The sequence below is a fragment of the Uranotaenia lowii genome, chromosome 1 (genome assembly GCF_029784155.1).
Source record: "Uranotaenia lowii strain MFRU-FL chromosome 1, ASM2978415v1, whole genome shotgun sequence".
Classification (NCBI taxonomy): domain Eukaryota; kingdom Metazoa; phylum Arthropoda; class Insecta; order Diptera; family Culicidae; genus Uranotaenia; species Uranotaenia lowii.
The window spans coordinates 198,767,509-198,785,179 of NC_073691.1; the positions used below are offsets into that span (position 1 = coordinate 198,767,509).

At 37.6% G+C, this 17,671-nt stretch overlaps 1 protein-coding gene across 1 annotated transcript in view; it reads right to left on the reverse strand.

Moving 5' to 3' along the window:
* LOC129738287 (collagen alpha chain CG42342) overlaps nt 1-17,671 on the reverse strand; it is a 287,063-nt gene that overhangs the window by 41,573 nt on the left and 227,819 nt on the right. Inside the window, exon 13 of the mRNA XM_055729471.1 lies at nt 16,956-17,018. Coding sequence (XP_055585446.1) covers nt 16,956-17,018 — 63 coding nt within the window. The remainder of the gene's footprint in view (nt 1-16,955; nt 17,019-17,671) is intronic.

Below are 17,671 nucleotides of genomic sequence, written 5' to 3' on the forward strand. Positions count from 1 at the left end.
CACAACACATATTAGAGAGCAAATGAGGATCGATGATAAAAAAAAAGTTCCTCACTTTTAGCGAAATTTCCGTTACTTTATCGTTGCCTGATTTTGATTTCACCAGTTCCCTGGTTTTTTTTAAAAAAAAAAAGGTTGGCAACCCTGCGTCCGATCGTCGCCGAAGGTTAGCTTTCGCGAATCTTCGGCTTTCGGAAGGAACTGATTTTGAATGAACGAACGTAGGTTTTCTGCTTCTAGCTTAAACTGCTAGCCAGTCTTTCGCTATTAGTTGAGCTGAGCGATAGGTGATGCTATTTTATTTTCAAAATATTTCCGAAAAATATCGCGGCGCTGGAAATGATTTCGTAAGAAAGTGACGTAGTGTTGAACAGTGGATTGGGGAACGCCGAAGCGCTCGTGGTGGGGATAGTTCTCGAAAGAGAAAGCAATCCTTTGAGGACATCGCGGAAACGTGCATGCAATTGCACGACGGTTTTCTGCATTGTGATATCGATCCAGCTGAATGCCATGGGAAATATACGCAGAAGCCACAGCGATTGGATGATGGAAATTTCATACGGCATTTACGCGAGGAACATCCCGACCTGGCTAGGGAACGCGTGCTGTATAAAAATGCGAATCCCGGACCTCCGATAAAGAAAAGGCGTGTTTCAAAAATATTAGTCCCTAACGACGCACCAACTATCGTGGAGTCAGTGGTGCGAATGAAAGGGATTGAGGATCTCAATTTTTCCCAGTTTTTATGCTAAGTCGAAGTTTCGACAGTTTCATCGGAATTAATAGTTCAAGATCATTCTTTCACAATGTAATCTGCTATCAATCAATTAAATATGCTTCGTGTGACACTTTTGCGTAGAATCCGATCGAATACGAACAAGATTTTCGAACAAAACTGTCACACGGCTATACTTTTTTTAGCATTTTGAACAGTGTTCTGAAATGTTGGAATAACTTATGATATTTTTAACCGATTCTAAAAATTCACTGTCCCATGTTATGTGGATCGGAAAAAAATAAATGTGTTGATATTTTTATGTGTTTTTGGGAAGTTTTAGAATTAAAACTCAATATTTTTGAAAAGTAGCTTTTTCAGTAACAGATGAAATTATGAGTAAGCTATCATTTATAAAAAATTAAAATTAGAGGTGTACCGAATATTCGGTTGGCCGGCCATTCCTGTACGAATATTTTCCTTAGTAGGTTAAAAAACGGGTTCGATACTCATCTTTGGACAAAACAACTGCTTTGCACAAATCCGTAAATCCTAATCGATCTTCGGGAGCCGCGAATCCTAGGTGAAAAACTGCTTATCTAGTTCCAATGCGTAAATCAATTTTTTTAGTAAATTGCTCCTCGTTCGGTACTAACTTCAAACAGATTAAACTGGATGTGAGGCAATTGAGAAAGGATTTTCCGGTTAAATTATATATTTTCACTAAAATTACATTTTTTTTTGCTAGCTTGAATTTGGCAGATGGAAAAACACGTCTTTCTCGGCACACGCCTACTTCGCTTTTTTTTTATTTAGAAACAGAATGAAACATAGTCTGTGGGCAACAAATTTATTCTGATTTGCTTTGTGGCGAAATTTTATGAATGTTTTAGTGATTCGTGTTTCGGGGCCCGCAAAATGTTTATCGACTTCTGGCCCAAGCCGATCCAAGGTACATACTTCAGACCCGGTCACAACGAGAAGGTCCCATCAGCCTCGTGTTTACCACGTGGCCGGTCATCTTCCAGAAGGCGGCCATACCATCGCCCGGTTTAAAAGGTAGGAGCTTTCCTCGTCAATAAAACCATGCGAAACTCACCCCAAACCTGCACTTAAAAATGTTATCCAAATAAATAGTTAAAAATTGAAATCCGTTTCCTTAAGCCTATCTGAAAACATATTTTTGTTTGAGTGTTCTACCCCTGTCCACGTGTTTGCTAACTTCGGGCGTAAGTTTGCCTCAGTAAGAGCACCTGCAACGGGTCAGGCGTAAATATTGGTTTTAAGTATACCAGTTTTAGCACAACTTGAAATTTTAGAATCGGCTAAAACACCCACTCCCCACCGGTGTATGAGCAAATTTAAAACGGAAACTATTTCATTGCAGACACTCAATAGTTGAGAAGAAAAAACCCATTTTATTGGAAAAATTGCATAAGTTTTGAGTTTCACGGTTGATTGTCTTAAAATTAATTTTACGAATATTCTTTTTGACAGAACAATGATTTCAACTATTCTACCAGGATTTCATTAATTTAAAAGCAAAAATGACTACACAACGAGGAAAAAAGGTCAATTGAAACAATTCTTCAATAAATTCAAGCAAATTGCTTTGAATCAATGGAATAAGGTTTTGTTAAAATGAAATGAAAAGCAATATTTTTTTCAAGTTATTGCTAACATTGATAAAGGAAATGGGAAATGTTTATCCCAAAGTCAAAGGAAATTTTCCTTTGATTTTTCGACATTTTTGTTTGACAAAAACTTGTTTCACTTTGTAAATTTATGTATGGATACAGAAAAATATGCTGATATTGACGAAAACTCCGAGCACTCTACACGAAACTAAAAATCTCTCAATATCTCAAATAAAACAAAAATTATAGAACAAACAATAAACATTTTTTTTATCTCATCGAAAAAGTATAAAAATTTTCTTTTCGTTTATTTTTTTCAAATTTTAGAACGCCGACTGGATTCACTAATTCGTTGAGCCCAAATGAAAAGCTTTTTATTTAATGATTTTAAATCGAGAATAATGTGCCATCTTTTATTTCTACTTGATATGGTTTTTATTAACATCTATTCTCAATTTATGTTACGTATAGGGTGGTTGAAGCGAAAAAAAAATTCAAATAATATCTCAAAAAGAAATTATTATCGCACCCAATGTTACCCAAACATGTGAGAAAGAAATCATTGTTGGCCAAAATTTTCTCACCGTGAACTAAATCGGTCTGTCGTATATTTTGAAATCCTGTTCCAAATTTGCATGAATTTGGAACAAAGGCGTATAACTGTTGGGAATTTTGAAATCGATAACTGTGCTAAAACAGCAATTTACAACACCGGTGCCAGCCGAAATGTTTTAGCGTGGTCGAAAACCGTGTTTTGCATCTACCGTTGGGACAGCCCTAAGGGAACCAGTGCCGATCCGGAAAATAATAGTCGACCAAGCTAGTCGGCTCTTATAACAAGGATTTCGAATTTGCTTATTTTTTCGTAATTATTACACGATTTTTACACGATTTTTTCATTGGCACGTATCCTCGTGTATTTAACATAAAACTGCTCTTCGCCCTACAGAGTTTTTTTTTTTAAATTTCTCACGCACTTACTGGAGTCTCACTGGTGTATACGGATAAGTAAAGGAAAATAACCTCAAAAAATTTCTGTGAAAAATTGGGCAGCCAGCCGACAAAAACGGTCGTTTCTGAGGTAAATTTTCTCAAAATTATAAAGTGTTAGAGAAACGCCCTGGATTATGACACGAATGCTTCTAGGTCTTTCAAATTCTGCGCTCCCAAATCGAAGCTTTGCGCCCACTGTGTGGCTCCGAAACATCAACCCGTATATCATTTTCCATAAACACCGGGGCCCAACTGATTCTGGCAGCTCGAGTGTTTGTTTTTACGATTTATGTTATATTTTCCCTTTTTTCGCTTTGTGATACCTGTCCACACGTCTCGAATTGGGGGCCGGTGGCTTTCTTCCCTTCCAGTGCCAATGCCGTACTTCCACTTTATTTAGAAAGGCTCAACCGATTTAAATCGAAGAAGGAACAGGGGGCCGGAACCTTCCTAAACCTACCGATGAATGCTGCTACCTCTATTGGTTTTTATTGTGCGTCGGATTAAAGGCAAAGGTGGTTTTGTTTGGTTTTCGATCGACGGAATGGAAAATAAAGATCTCCCGGCTCGCTCGGCCTCGATGAATTATGATGAGTTGGGTCTGTGGTGTATGGTTCCATCCCATGGCAATCATTCCAAAGGATCCGTGAAATTGCCCCCGTTATTCATTGTCGAATTGGACCCGAAACCCGGCCACGGTTTTTGAGAGGTTCGCATCATTTGGCAGGTTTCTGTTAAAGTACATCGATCGGAATTTGTTTGATTTACAAATTTGAACATCTTTTATTACGGCACACGCCATTTGGAAGATTTATGGAAACGAAAATCGCTGACCATGAATGAGTATGTAGAAACTCGATTTGGGCGGTCTATTAACGGTTGACGTTAAATGGCAGAAAATTTTTCTTACAGATTTTTATTCAGCTAATTTAAGGAGTGTGAAAGCTTTGATTTTTTTTTTCCTAAAATGTCTTTGGAGTTTTAAACGATAAAAGTTTCAAGGCTAAAGGCAGAAACACAATACAGCGTCGGTCGTCGCGTCACGTCAGCGGTCAACGCTGTCGATAAGTACTAAAACGCGGACGCGACGCACCCGACGATTTTTGCATCACAATTCAGCGTCAAGAGACATCTTAGATGTCTCTTGACGCTGAATTGTGATGCAAAAATCGTCGGATGCGTCGCGTCCGCGTTTTGGTACTTATCGACAGCGTTGACCGCTGACGTGACGCGACGACCGACGCTGTATTGTGTTTCTGCCTTAACACAAGGGAAAATAAAATTCATTTTTGCTCGTTCAAGTAGACACTCGAGAAAAGAAGCCTTCAACTAAACAACTAATTGCTCCATTCTCTGTGTTTTCGTGCGGTTCGTCTTATCGCACCAAAACAGAACTCCCACACTAGCGAACCGATTTCAGCCACCCAGAGACAGCCAAAGTCGAGTTTTAAAATTCCATTTCGTTTCATTAATTATATAATTTCAATTAAATGAGTTAGCGCACGAAATGGCGCAAAGAAGTCGGGCAGCTTTCATCTTCGTTCTTCTATTTTGTATTCGGAGTAGAAGAAGATTCTTTTTTTTTGCACCATCATTGTTTTTCGTTGCTAAGTATTTCAGCGTCTTGCTAGGAAAACCATTTCCACTTTGTAAATTGTTTGGGGCGCGCACAAGATGATTTCGATTCGACCGTGTAGTCGTCTTCGTCCGGAGGATCGGTTTTGTTGAGCAAGTTTTCGCTTCCGGGAACTATCTTGCATCCACACCGAGTGCTGTCGCGGGAAAATTTTACAATTTGTTCGAACGTGATGAGTGCGGGCGAATTTCTGGTTCAGTTGGCAAATCGGAAAACAACCCAGGCCGCCCTCAAATGGATTGCAGTTTTCCGATATGAGTTAGTTTTTATTAGAGATGTACCGAATATTCGGTTGGCCGAAAATCGTTTTTTTTTTAATTCAATTTGATTTTTTCTGTCATCAAATATGTATGATTCAGAAATAAGAAATCTATCGTTGTGTCATTCTGTATCAAAAGATAATTTACACTCTATAAGAAAGGCTACAATCCACTGTTAAGTGTATTAAATCGGGTTTTACTAAGGTGGATTTGAATTATTCTAGCATTATGGGAGAGTGGGGAATCATGGGCTTTTTTCTGGTACGGTTTTTTACATTTCTAACGTATCATATGGCAATTTGTTTTAATTTTAAATAAGTTATTTTCCCCAAGATCTGAATGATTAAAATAAAAAACCAATGTGTTTACACATAGGAAAAACGTATTTGAAGTTCTGAATGTGTATAAAAAGATAAAAATATAGGTGGCCAAAGATACCCCACAAAATGTGGCCCACGATTCCCCACAAGCTATGGTTTGCAAATTGGTTGCATGTGTGTGACTTATTTATGTTCAATCAGAAATTCCGATTTCCACGTGAAAGAACATGACACTAAGATTCTAAGCGTATAAGCATATTTTTGTTATGAACTCTAGGTTTCGATGCAATGGGAGATGGAATCGAACTTTTATTCTTTCTCTTCTTAAGAAAAATCCGTAAGATCTGTCAATAATTGGGTGAAATTTTAGCTGCATCCTACTTGCACCAGCGCAAAACCATCACCCAAATTCGGCAGCGCTTCCATCGCCTATTAGCGAGTGTTTGTTTTATTGTATAAGTAATTTTTTTAAAATTATTTTAGGGAATTCTGAGTAGGCCTTGTTCGGGTGCGGACGCGTTTTTCTGTCTGCTCGTTGCTCTGCAGTTTCAATTTTTTTTCTAATTACTTTCGCAATGAAATGAGGAATTTGTAAGAAATAGAAAGTTTGTTCTATCGTGTCAATCAGAGCTGATGTGTGGAGTGAAGTTCAAAATGTTTGAGTGATTTATGGCAGGAAAAGTTTGACATGCAACAACAATGAATACCTCAATACGGACAACGGATAAGATTTACTTTCCGAAGGAATCATTGAAACGGAAATCAAGTGTGATGTAATGATTCTCGTTTTTAGTGAACACCGCTACACATTCGCTTCTGTCAAGGAAGCAATCGATCGAAATGCCAAACAAATTTTATCCAAAATTCTAAACCTATTTTCTTAGGAATCCCTTCAATTCCTCCGATGAGACAACCAAAACCCAAAAGGATACGTTCCAGCATTCCATTTCCCGGGGGAATTAGTGGTTTAGAGGGAATTCCTAAATATGTATCCTACAGTGATTCCGCATACTTGTAATTCTAGTATCTAATGCAAAAAAAACCACCGGAACTGGGTTTGTCTGGGTTTGTGATTCAATAAAGTCTGCTTCATTTAATATTGGAACACAAACAATTGCGTGTAGTTCAGTCATTTATTAACGAATTCATAATTTGTTTTTCATACAAATGTTGCATTTTCTTTACTCTTTCATAAAAAAAATTAAAAAAATTATTCATTGCTGTTTCGAAGAAATTCTCGTACTTTTCTCGTAATACGGCACATTAGGCAGCGCACACCCTTTTCGTCCACCGTTTTGGCGATTTGATTCCACCAGTTCTTCATTTGAGTCATGTTCCTAACAAGTTTTCCCTTTGCCTTAAGCCTCCGCTTCGTGATTGCCCAGTATTTCTCTATCGGCCGGAACTGGGGGCAGTTTGGGGGGTTGAGGTCCTTCGGTATTACGCTGACCCCGTTCGTTGCGTACCATTCCATAACCGTTTTGCTGTAATGGCAGCTTGCGAGATCCGGCCAAAACATTACTGGACGGTCGTGGGCACGAATAAACAGCAGAATCCGTTTCTGTAGGCACTCTTTTTTGTAGACTTCTGATGTCATTGTCTTGTCAGTGAGAAAGACTTTGGTTTTCTGTCCACAACTGCATATCCCCTGCCAAATCATGTACTTGCGGGCGAATTTATCCGCAAACACGAACTTCAATTTTGCAGGTCGCCGCCGAGCCGTCGCCAAATAAAATTTTTGACCTGGGATTTGCCCAAAGTCCGCCTTCACGTAGGTCTCATCGTCCATCAGAATACATCCGTCGAACTTGGTCAGCACTTGGTCGTACAGCTTTCGAGCACGGATTCTGGCCACATTGTTCTGCTTCAGCGTCCGATTTGGCTGTTTGCTGGCTCGGAATGACCTTATTCCTTCCCGGAGACGAATTCGTCGCACCGTACTGTGAGCGGCCTGGAACTTATTGGCCAAATCGCGGTCTGAAAGATTGGGATTCCTCTTGACGGCCTTGATGACTTTCCCACGCAGTTTCCGGTCAACAGTTCCACTCCGACGCTTCGAATGCGGCTTCCGAGCCGTCGTCAATGTTTCCTTGTACTGCTTGATAACACGCCAAACGGTATTTCTGGGCATTTTAAGCTGTTTAGCTAGCTTCGATGCCGACAACAATGGATTTTCAAGAAAACTGTGCACAATTTGATCTCTCCGTTCGGCTTCCATGGCGGTTGTTTACAAAATGCTATCGTTTGGTGTTCTGACATAAATACATGGTGAAAGGTAATGAATTTCCCGACACGTGGGTGAAAAAAGTTTCCAAATCCGTCCACTAGGAGCGCCACAATGAGCAAAAGAATTTGTTCCAATATTAAATGAAGCAGACTTTATTTCAACTCAATCAAAAGCAATTCCAAGTTATGCCATCACTGTGTTAGCTGCACGTGGGAGCGGCCTTAATTTCGGGCCACATCAAATTATCGGTCGATTCGGTCAACTTAAACTGAACATTGCCAACCGAGGACCGCCTTTACGTCCCGGATGGATTGACCAATGTCCCAGCCATGTTGGTCGCCTATCAATTTGCTTCGAAACAGAGAAAATGGCGATTTTCGGAGAATCATTGACCCCGAACGGTTTGCTTCCGAAGGACGGTGTAGTTTGCGAAATGGGTTAAGAAGCAAGGCGCATTGGCGTAGAACTGCGTTGAATTTCGGGTGGACGAATTTAGTTTTGTTCGTAAACGAATTGCCAGAAGAAACTAGTGAATTTACAGACGATATTTGGCTAGTTTTCTTAGAGCACGAGTCTGGCTTTCTGATTTAATTCGTAGAACATATGAAAATTTATATTTTTTGATAAGTTTGTGATGCCATAAAACATAAAGATCGAAGTAGGTGATGTTTTTGCAAATCGCACGCGTTTTTTTTCAGCGAAAATTTTATAAAATCTTTCATTTGCGACGTAAAATAGAAAAGGGAATGTCAAAAAGTGTTTAAATATGATGGGTAGGATAAAATTTAAAAGTGAGCCCCGTTAAATAAGTTTAAGTTTAAAACGATGCTAAACGGGTGGCTGCGTAAGCAACGTGATGAAAAAGTTTTGATTTTCGTCTGACTTTATTTGGGTTCTTAAAAAATGTTTTATGGGAGAAGTGTCCGGAAAAGTCGATAAGTTATAGTTCGCCCATAAATAAATGAACTTGTTCCCTTCTTTTAACCGACACATCTGCAGAGTGATAACCTGAAACTTCCTTCGAGATCTGGCGGAGAACTGGCAGGTCTATCCTGTTGCCCGGAATCGTACTGGCCAATTGACATCAATTATGGCAATTAATTTTGACGACTTGTTCGGATGATGATATTTGTTCGATTCCAATCATTTTGGGCGGATTTGTTTTCAGACTTATTCCAGAGACCTGTCAAAACTCAGACCATGAAACTGCTTTGATACAATCATCGTGTTTGTCAAACTTTCAATAATAAGTAGTTTTGTTTTCGGTACAAATTTATGTATGGATATCAATTTGAAAATTGTTGTTTACGTTTGTTATAGACGGATAGAAAGTGAGAAGAAATGAAAGATGGTGAAAATGAGCGGGTAGAGTATATTTAGAAAGATTATCATTACATATCAAATTTTTGTTCACATTAGTAGGCCAAGCGTGGTTTGCCCCACTAGCAGAAACTTGCAGTGGGAACGAACCACTTTTCACCGATAAGACCGATAAATTGAGTAACAAACATAAATTATTTATTTATTTATTTATAATGTTTATTCTTGTAACGTAAGATGACAATCTTTTAATTTGTTACAATCTGGCATAAATATTTCATTTCAATTTCTTCTTTTTAATAACTAATGATTAATCGTTCCGTCTGTTTGTTCTAGTATCATTTATCTAACTATGTCGTTTTACTCCATGAATTCTTCAAGCAACCTCTTCTTAAACTCCGATTTATTATTTATGATTTTTAAATCGATGGGAAGATTATTCCAATTGACAGTGCCTCTGACAAAGAATGTTCGACCATAGTAAGACGAACTATGTGAAGGGATCAAGATATTGCCAGTTCGTGAGTTTCTTAGTGGCGTGAGCAAAGTTTTTAAATAATTTGGTGAACCAGTTTTTAAGATTCTATGCATTACAACACAAGAGCGATACTTATAAAAATTTTCAAATGAACTACCGATGAGAAGTTTTTGTAGATGTGACACTCGAGAGAAACGCGATAATTTGAAAACATATCGTACACAGGAATTTAGGGCTATGCGTAATCTGTTTACAGATCGTTCAGAAGCATTAGAATACAGAAAATCACCATAAATAAATAAAGGAAAAACGTAAGTCTTGAACAGTTTAAGTTTAGTATTAACGTCCAGATGATTTGTTGTTAAATTTAGCCTCTTTATCGAACCATAAATTTTGCTGCATTGAGCATTTATTTGTCGGTTCCAGGAGAGATCCCGATCAAAAATTATACCGAGGTTTTCAGCATAGTCGACGAACTGAATTACCGTATTGTTGAGAACTAATTGTGGTAAATTCGAGAAGGGTAACTGTCTTCCAAAGAACAGAGCCTTTGTTTTGGATGGATTTATGGGTAGGAGGTTAGAACCAGACCATTCATTAATTTTTGCAAGATCTTCATTTATTTTGTTAAGAAATTCATTGAGATCTATATTATTTTTCTGGCAAAGATATATTTGAACATCATCTGCAAAAAGGTGAATTGAGCAGTGTTTAAGGACTGTTGGAAGGTCATTAATGAAAAGAGAGAAAAACAAGGGCCCAAGAATTGACCCTTGAGGAACTCCAGAGCCAACGGAAGTAAATTCAGAAAGGCAACCGTTAGAAAAAACTGCTTGAGAACGTCCTTGAAGGTACGACTGAACCATTTTTACGGCTGAACCAGAGAAGTTATATTTGGCAATCAGTTTATTAATTAATTGATTGTGTGAAACACGATCAAAAGCTTTAGCGAAATCAATCATCAATAATGTAGCAATTCCTTTTTTATCCAAAGTTAGCGCGATATCATTATGCACCTTCATGAGAGCAGTTTCTGTGCTGTGAGAAGATCGAAATCCGGATTGAAATTCAAATAGCATATTATTATGATTTAGGTATTCGGTGATTTGATGTTTTGTTAATTTTTCAAATATTTTTGAAGTTGCACTCAATATACTGATTGGTCTAAGGTTAGATAATTCGTGGGATTTAGCCTTTTTTGGAATTGGGATAACTTTGGACTTTTTCCATTGAATAGGAAACTTAGAAGTTTTCACAATTGAATCAAAAATATGTTTCAAGGCTGGGAGAATGTAAGGTAGTAAAATTTTTATAAGTTTAATTGGAATATCATCCATTCCAACCGCATTTGATTTAATTGAATTTATCGCGTTTATGATTTCATAATCTTCAAAATATTTAAATTTAAAACCATACCTGTCATTCGGATAATGTAACAGTTGCGAAGTAGTGTTGGTAAAATTGGAGGTAAAATAGTTGTTGATCTCAGTTGCGGAAAAGTTAGCTACAGCAGCATTAGATTGAGATTTGGTCATTCCAAACTTCTTTAAATTATTCCAGAAAATCTTCGGTGGCAGATCCATATTGAGGCGTCTTTTATCACACGACTGTTTAGCATTAGTAATCAAAGTATTCACTCTGTTGCGCAATATTTTATAACTATTTTTGTCTTCAGCAGACCTGGATCGTTTCCAATTATTATAAGCTAAATTTCTATTGATCATGGCATGATTTATATCGTTACTGAACCAATTATTTTTGCGTTGCTTTTTAAATTTGAGAGGAAAGACTGAATTGTGAGTATCCAGCATAAATTTATTAAAAAGCTCGACAAGCATATCTGGATCATCTATGCTTTGAAATCTACTCCAATTTATTTCAGAGAATATTTCCAACAGAGCATTTTCATTAAAGTTGTTGTAATCACGAAACCAGTACCCATCATGATGAGAGATCTTAGGAAAATTCAGGGAAGAAAAAATTAGGTCATGGTTCGATACACCTGGTAAAGAAATTTGGCTGAAACGATGTATAGAATCAGGAGAATCTGATATAAGCAAATCGAGTAAAGAACAGCCGGTATTGTGGAAAAAAGTTGGTTCGATATTTAAACAGCTTAAGTTTGAACAATTCAATATATCTTTAAATTTTTGAATCCTTGCTGAGCGTTTTAAAAGATCTACATTGAAATCGCCAATGAAAAATGAACTGTTGTGAGTTAAAGCGAACTGTTCCACATGAGTTAAAAGTAGTTCAGAGCAGTCATGTTCGGGAGGGTTATAGTACAAGCCAAACATTAATTTCGTGTTATTCAGGAATAATTCTATTAGAATAAATTCCGTTGAATTTACTTCGTTATTTTCTGATTTCATCAGTATTCTACACTTGAGGTTGTTTCTAAGGTAGACGCACACGCCACCTCCATGCCTGTTACGATCATTTCTTATCAAATTGTAACCATCTATAGAAATAACTGTATCATTTACGGTTTCACTAAGCCACGTCTCTGACATGAACATTATGTCTACTTTGCTGTTGATAAACAAATTTTTAAGTTCAATGAATTTAGAAAAACGACGAGCGCAAAGGCTTTGTACATTAATGTGACAAATATTCAACATATTTTCGCATAGAGCACTTTGAAGCACAGCTTTGGGTATAACATTCAGCGTCGTGGCACTGTTATTAGAATAATTATCCATTGGGATAAAGGATAGTTATTACATCAAAGTTTAATGAAGAGTTGCTCAAAGAATTCATGTTTGGAACGACAATAAGTAAAGCGTAATTCATTTCAATATTGCGAATCGAAAGGTTCCCTGACTATTCAGATAAGTAGGTTACGGAACGGAAAATAAATTCAGTGTGAGAAAAAAAATGAATGTAAAAAGAGAAGAAGAAGTAGGTACCTCTGTACATTTCATATGCGTACGTTGCGGAATTTTTGCACCGACTTAGGAGCTCTTGTTGGGGCGTCTTTTAGGCAGAATAAGCAGATTGGTTATCTTCGGGCACTAACAGCAACAGCAACAGCGATTAACAGCAACAGCGAGCAACAGCAACAACAACAGCAACAGCATTCAGGCAGGAAACTATCCGATTATCGTTCGCGGGCATCGGGTAGGTTTGGCGTCATTTATTTGAATTTCAATCTCAACAGAAGACAGATCAAATGCTCACGTTCTGGTAGCTCCAATAAGTACCAGCGTCGGTGGCTGGAGCTCTCTACTGTTGGGGCCGGCGTCGATACTGAGCGGTATTACTCGATTGAATCATTCGGCGGCTCTCTACAGGGATCATTTCTGGCAGATGATGTGCGATGACGAATTATAAACCAAATAATTTCAGCAACAATAAAATTCTGGAACCAAAGCAGCCCGAAGTGGTACTGGTACTTGTATACTTATACCGTGCTGGTACTGGATAATAAATTAATTTTTCTGGATCGACGCCTACTGTTAGCGATTTCGGGAGAAGGTCGTTTAGTAGGTACATGCTGCCGTTGATTAAGCAAGCGTATGATGGCAATAGTTTTCGATAACGGTTGATGACTGTTGACGACACGTTGAGAGTGGATGATCCTCGAGAGCAGCGGCGACGGTTTACGATGCAAACTATTTGTTTTGATGTAGGTTATAATATTGACCGTGCGTTACTGGGGCTGGTGGTCAAATATATTGATCGATGTAAGATGATTGCTGTTGATGACGATGGTCGAATATTCCTCCAGGCAGCGATGATGTCTCTCGGCTTCAGCTGGACATGGTGATGGCACATGATGACGTTGATTGTAGATGATGATTTGCAGCGATGTTGATTGACTTTTAGGAAGGACTAGGAGACACGGGATAGCATAGGATCGGAGTCAAAGGGAAAAATGAAAGGAAAAATGAGATTGCAAGGAAAGGTTTTTTTTTATTGTTTTTAAGTTTATTGACTTTTAGGAGGGGTGTGGATTCAAAGGATTGTAAGGATGGGAGTCAAAGGAAAGCGGGAAGGAAGAGAATAACTAATTAGGATAGGGTTTTTTTGCAGACGACGAGAAGATGATCTTTGCTTGCGATGGGAATCATTTGAGCTTGGTGCGGTAGTTTAATATGAATAATTCCTTCTCTGGAGTTCACTTTCTCAAGGAGGCCTAATTTTTTTAACTTTAATGCTTCCATTCGAATGCCTCTTGCGTGTGGAGTAAGATGTTGGTTGACATAGATACGATTGTCTGAATCGAAACCTATGTTGCGTAGCGACAGAGATCGTTGTGCGATGTAGCGTTTGTAGAATTCCACAGCCGAGCTTCGCATGGCAAACTCGCAAAGAATTAGGGGTGTAGTTCCGGATGCGATCGGGGTTTTTGCTAGCCGTTTAAGCTCTACTAATGGATGGATCGTATAGCTCAAGTGTTTAGCAATATTTTGAAAGATATCCGTAAGATTCTCCTGTGGTTGATAGGGAATACCAGTGATGACGATTTCCCGGCATTTAGCCAAACGCTCTATGGCTTCAGCAGACGAAAAGGATTCCTCTCGAATTTTATTCACTGCAGTGTTTAATGAAGTGATTTGAGTAAAACACTCGTTTTGGAAAGATGATACTTCTTGTTCGATGGAGCCAATACGTTTACCAAGCTCTGTCCGACAGTTGTCTATTTTTTCTTCCAGGCAGGCGTGTGAATGGTTCATTTTGGCTTCAATTTTCCTCCATAGTTCGTCAAAACTAGTGATCGACTCCGATCCAATTTGGTTTATATCTTCTCGGGAACGTTTCTTCGCCTGCGAATTGGGATCAACAAGCAAAGATGACGGTGTTGTTGATCTTGTGGGTTTTGACATTTTGCTTTCTGTTTGTTTTCCGTTGAATTGAGTTGTAGATTTTTCTGAAGGGCAGAATAACTTCACAACAAACAATAAGCGACAATGCGGTTCTTCAGGATGATTTAGAACCCACTTTTTAGAGCTTAAAGTCTCAAAATTGCAGAAAACTTTATATAATTTGGCTATAAGAATCACTCACGACGATTTCGAACGGGTATAAAAAATCCGTATTAGCGATTAACAGGCAAAATTATCCGAAATAGTCAGGAACACTTTTAAGTATCGGTTAACGTAACATCCCTTCAGGAACGATCTCAAATTACGGTGATTAATCTCTTCATAAAATTGTTTTTTATCTTTTAGTGTTTAGTGTTAAAAGAGCCCATGCATGTGCAAATGAGTTAGTTACAAGGCAAAATGCATCGAAAGTCACCAGTAGGGGTCGTTCACAATGGAAGAGAAATGAAAGCCGAAACGCGTTGGGTTAGATTTTTTTTCTTTTGAGTGTTATTGTTTTCCGACTGTCCAACGTCCTTTTGGATGTGATCTTTATTAGGTTGTTGCCTTATGTTCCTTATTGACATGGTATTTTCACCTCCTTGATATCATTCCATTCGCTAAATGACTCTTTACAATATTTAACAAACATTTTTACTTCTTTTGTTTCTTCTGTTTTACCGTCTGTAGATGAATGAGTGGATGGTTTGTTGATATTTTTTTTTCGTGTTTCACTTTGTTTCAAATGGATGGTTTGGGTTTCATTGGCATTGTTTTGTTTTGGCCAAAAAGATAATAGACGATTCTAGTTTTTAGTTTCTCGAAGGATTGAAATAAATGGACAGCGATGAATTTGTTTTCCTGTTTTTGTTTTGTTAATAACTCTGCGATAGTGTTGAGTCAATGTTGAGTAGCATCTGTACTTTTGTTTGTTTTTGTTTTGTCTCGTAGCAAATCGAAAGATAGAGTAACTTACAACACGATAGAGCTTTTGTTTTCATTTTCATTTTACTTTTAGTTTAGGTTAGTAGTTAGGAAGTAGTGATATTTTGGTTTTCGTTAGTTGTATTTGTTTTCGTTAGAGGTTAGAGATATGTTTGGGTATGTGTTTTTGTTTGTGGTAGTGGATGTGTGTGTATGTGTTTTTGTTTTGTATTGGATGAATCTATAAAATTTGTTGTCCTATCCTAGTGGGGTTCTTGATATACAAACAGTAGAAGGATGAGGAAATCAGTTCAAAAGTCAAAAATTCAAACAGTGTGTTTGATTTGATCTTTGTTTGTTTTTGTATGTTTGTGACGTACAATACAGATGACGAAACCTTTATGTGAAAGGAAAAACATTTACAATGATCCGTTCTTTTACTTTTGGCATCTGCGACTTAACATCCACAAACCTGACTTGACCTAACAGTTGCCATTAGGTTAAGTTATTCTTTCTTTAAATTGGTGTTACCTACGGTTTGTTGTTCGAAAAACGTTAAAAAGCGAAAAAAGACACTGAAACAAGAGCTGAGTCTCAAAATACCAACAACAATGTTCCGTTAAATGTGTTTTCCTTATCTGTTTTTTTTTGTCTCTTATTTTTCGTTTTGTTTTAATCCTTCTGAGATTTTTCATCGCACTTCAGACGCACTGTCTCTTTCTAGATTTTAAATTTTACTTCCTTATAAACATTTATAAAAAAATATTTCCGTTCAACCGCAAGTCTTACCTTATTACATCGTGGCTTTGTTTACTTTTTTTTACACTTCAATTATGATCTTCCACGAAATTCCGTTTCCGAATACTGCTGTTTCAAAGTCTTGACGGTTTTAGTTTTTATTTGCCACGACTGTTTACAAATGGACGAGTACGATTTGCTTGAGTTCCTAACGACTATCAGAAAATCAGAAACACAGAGCGAATTCCCTAGCTTACTTTTGGTTGCATTTGCTTTCAAAAGTTAACACTAACTATTGGGGGGAAAGATTGAAACTGAAAGCTTAACCCGAAAACACCTAAACCTATCACGGATATCTTTGGTTAACGTAAGATCGGTTCGTTTAGACCGTCAAAACCTTCACGGGCATTAAAAAAAAACAAAAAAAATAATCAGAAACAAACATACAATAATGCGAAAAAAAATCAAAACATCAACCTTTGTTTTTGAGGAAGAAAGAATGGCTTGAATGTCCGATCAACGAACGATAACGCAAATGTCACACAAAGGGAAAACAATGGCAGACCTGGTATTTTTTGTTAATATTCCCACACCTGATGAGTATGTTTTATGGTTAAATTTTAAACGTTATTGATCGATGCAATCCCGCAATGATTTGCGCGTTTTGTTGTTGTTTTTATTTTGTTTTTTTTTTTTGTGAGTAGAGGAAGCACCACCCGGATAATGAGAGCGAGAGCGAGAGGGAGAGAAAAAACAAAAACAAAATGTTAGGCAATGTTGAATTGCTTGCTATGTTTTTACTCGGTTGATTAGCAAGTTTTCTAGCTGAAGTTGGAAAGCTGTCAATTGTTTGGTTACACAAATGGGTTTATGAAAAATTGGTTCCAAAAATGACTTACCGGATGGCCAGGTTTGCCTACTGGACCGACTGGACCCGAATCGCCGCGGAATCCCATGGGGCCCTGGAAAAATAAAAATTTTAATGAAGAAAATTTACAAACGCTGGACAATTATTGATTGATGATCTAATCTTTTTTGGTTAGCCTTCTAATACCAGATGTGGAATTTCTCCAATGTGTGTAAACTGAACTCACTTAATGAGCATTTTTCATCAACCGTGTAAATTTCACCTGTTAAATGCTAGGTGGGGCAAATGGAAATTCGCTGTAACATTTATGCAGCATTTTTTTTTTCACTGTTCAACAAAAAGCTGAGCAGTTTTCGGAAAGATTTGTAATCTTATAAAAACCATTCATGCCGAAAGCAACAAAAAAAAATTAAAACTATTGTGTTGAAATGAGTAATGACGCAGGTTTCAGTGTTTTTTTCCAGGGATTTTCATCCTGTTGGATGATTCATCCATAAAACAGGTTTCAGTGGTGGAACTTAGTTATCTTTATTCGGGTTTGTCTGTCAAGTTCTTATACCGCTACCCATTACATTAGCGATAACTATTTGTCACTTTCCACTTCTCATATTCCCTTACCTAACTTGAGTAGTCTTGCTTAGCCGTGTGCTGATGTAAACATTCTTACCGTGTTTCATCTTCACCTGTCATCGCCGATACTAAATATTGTTTCAATTGTGAGTTGCACGTAGCAAAAAGGCAGAACCA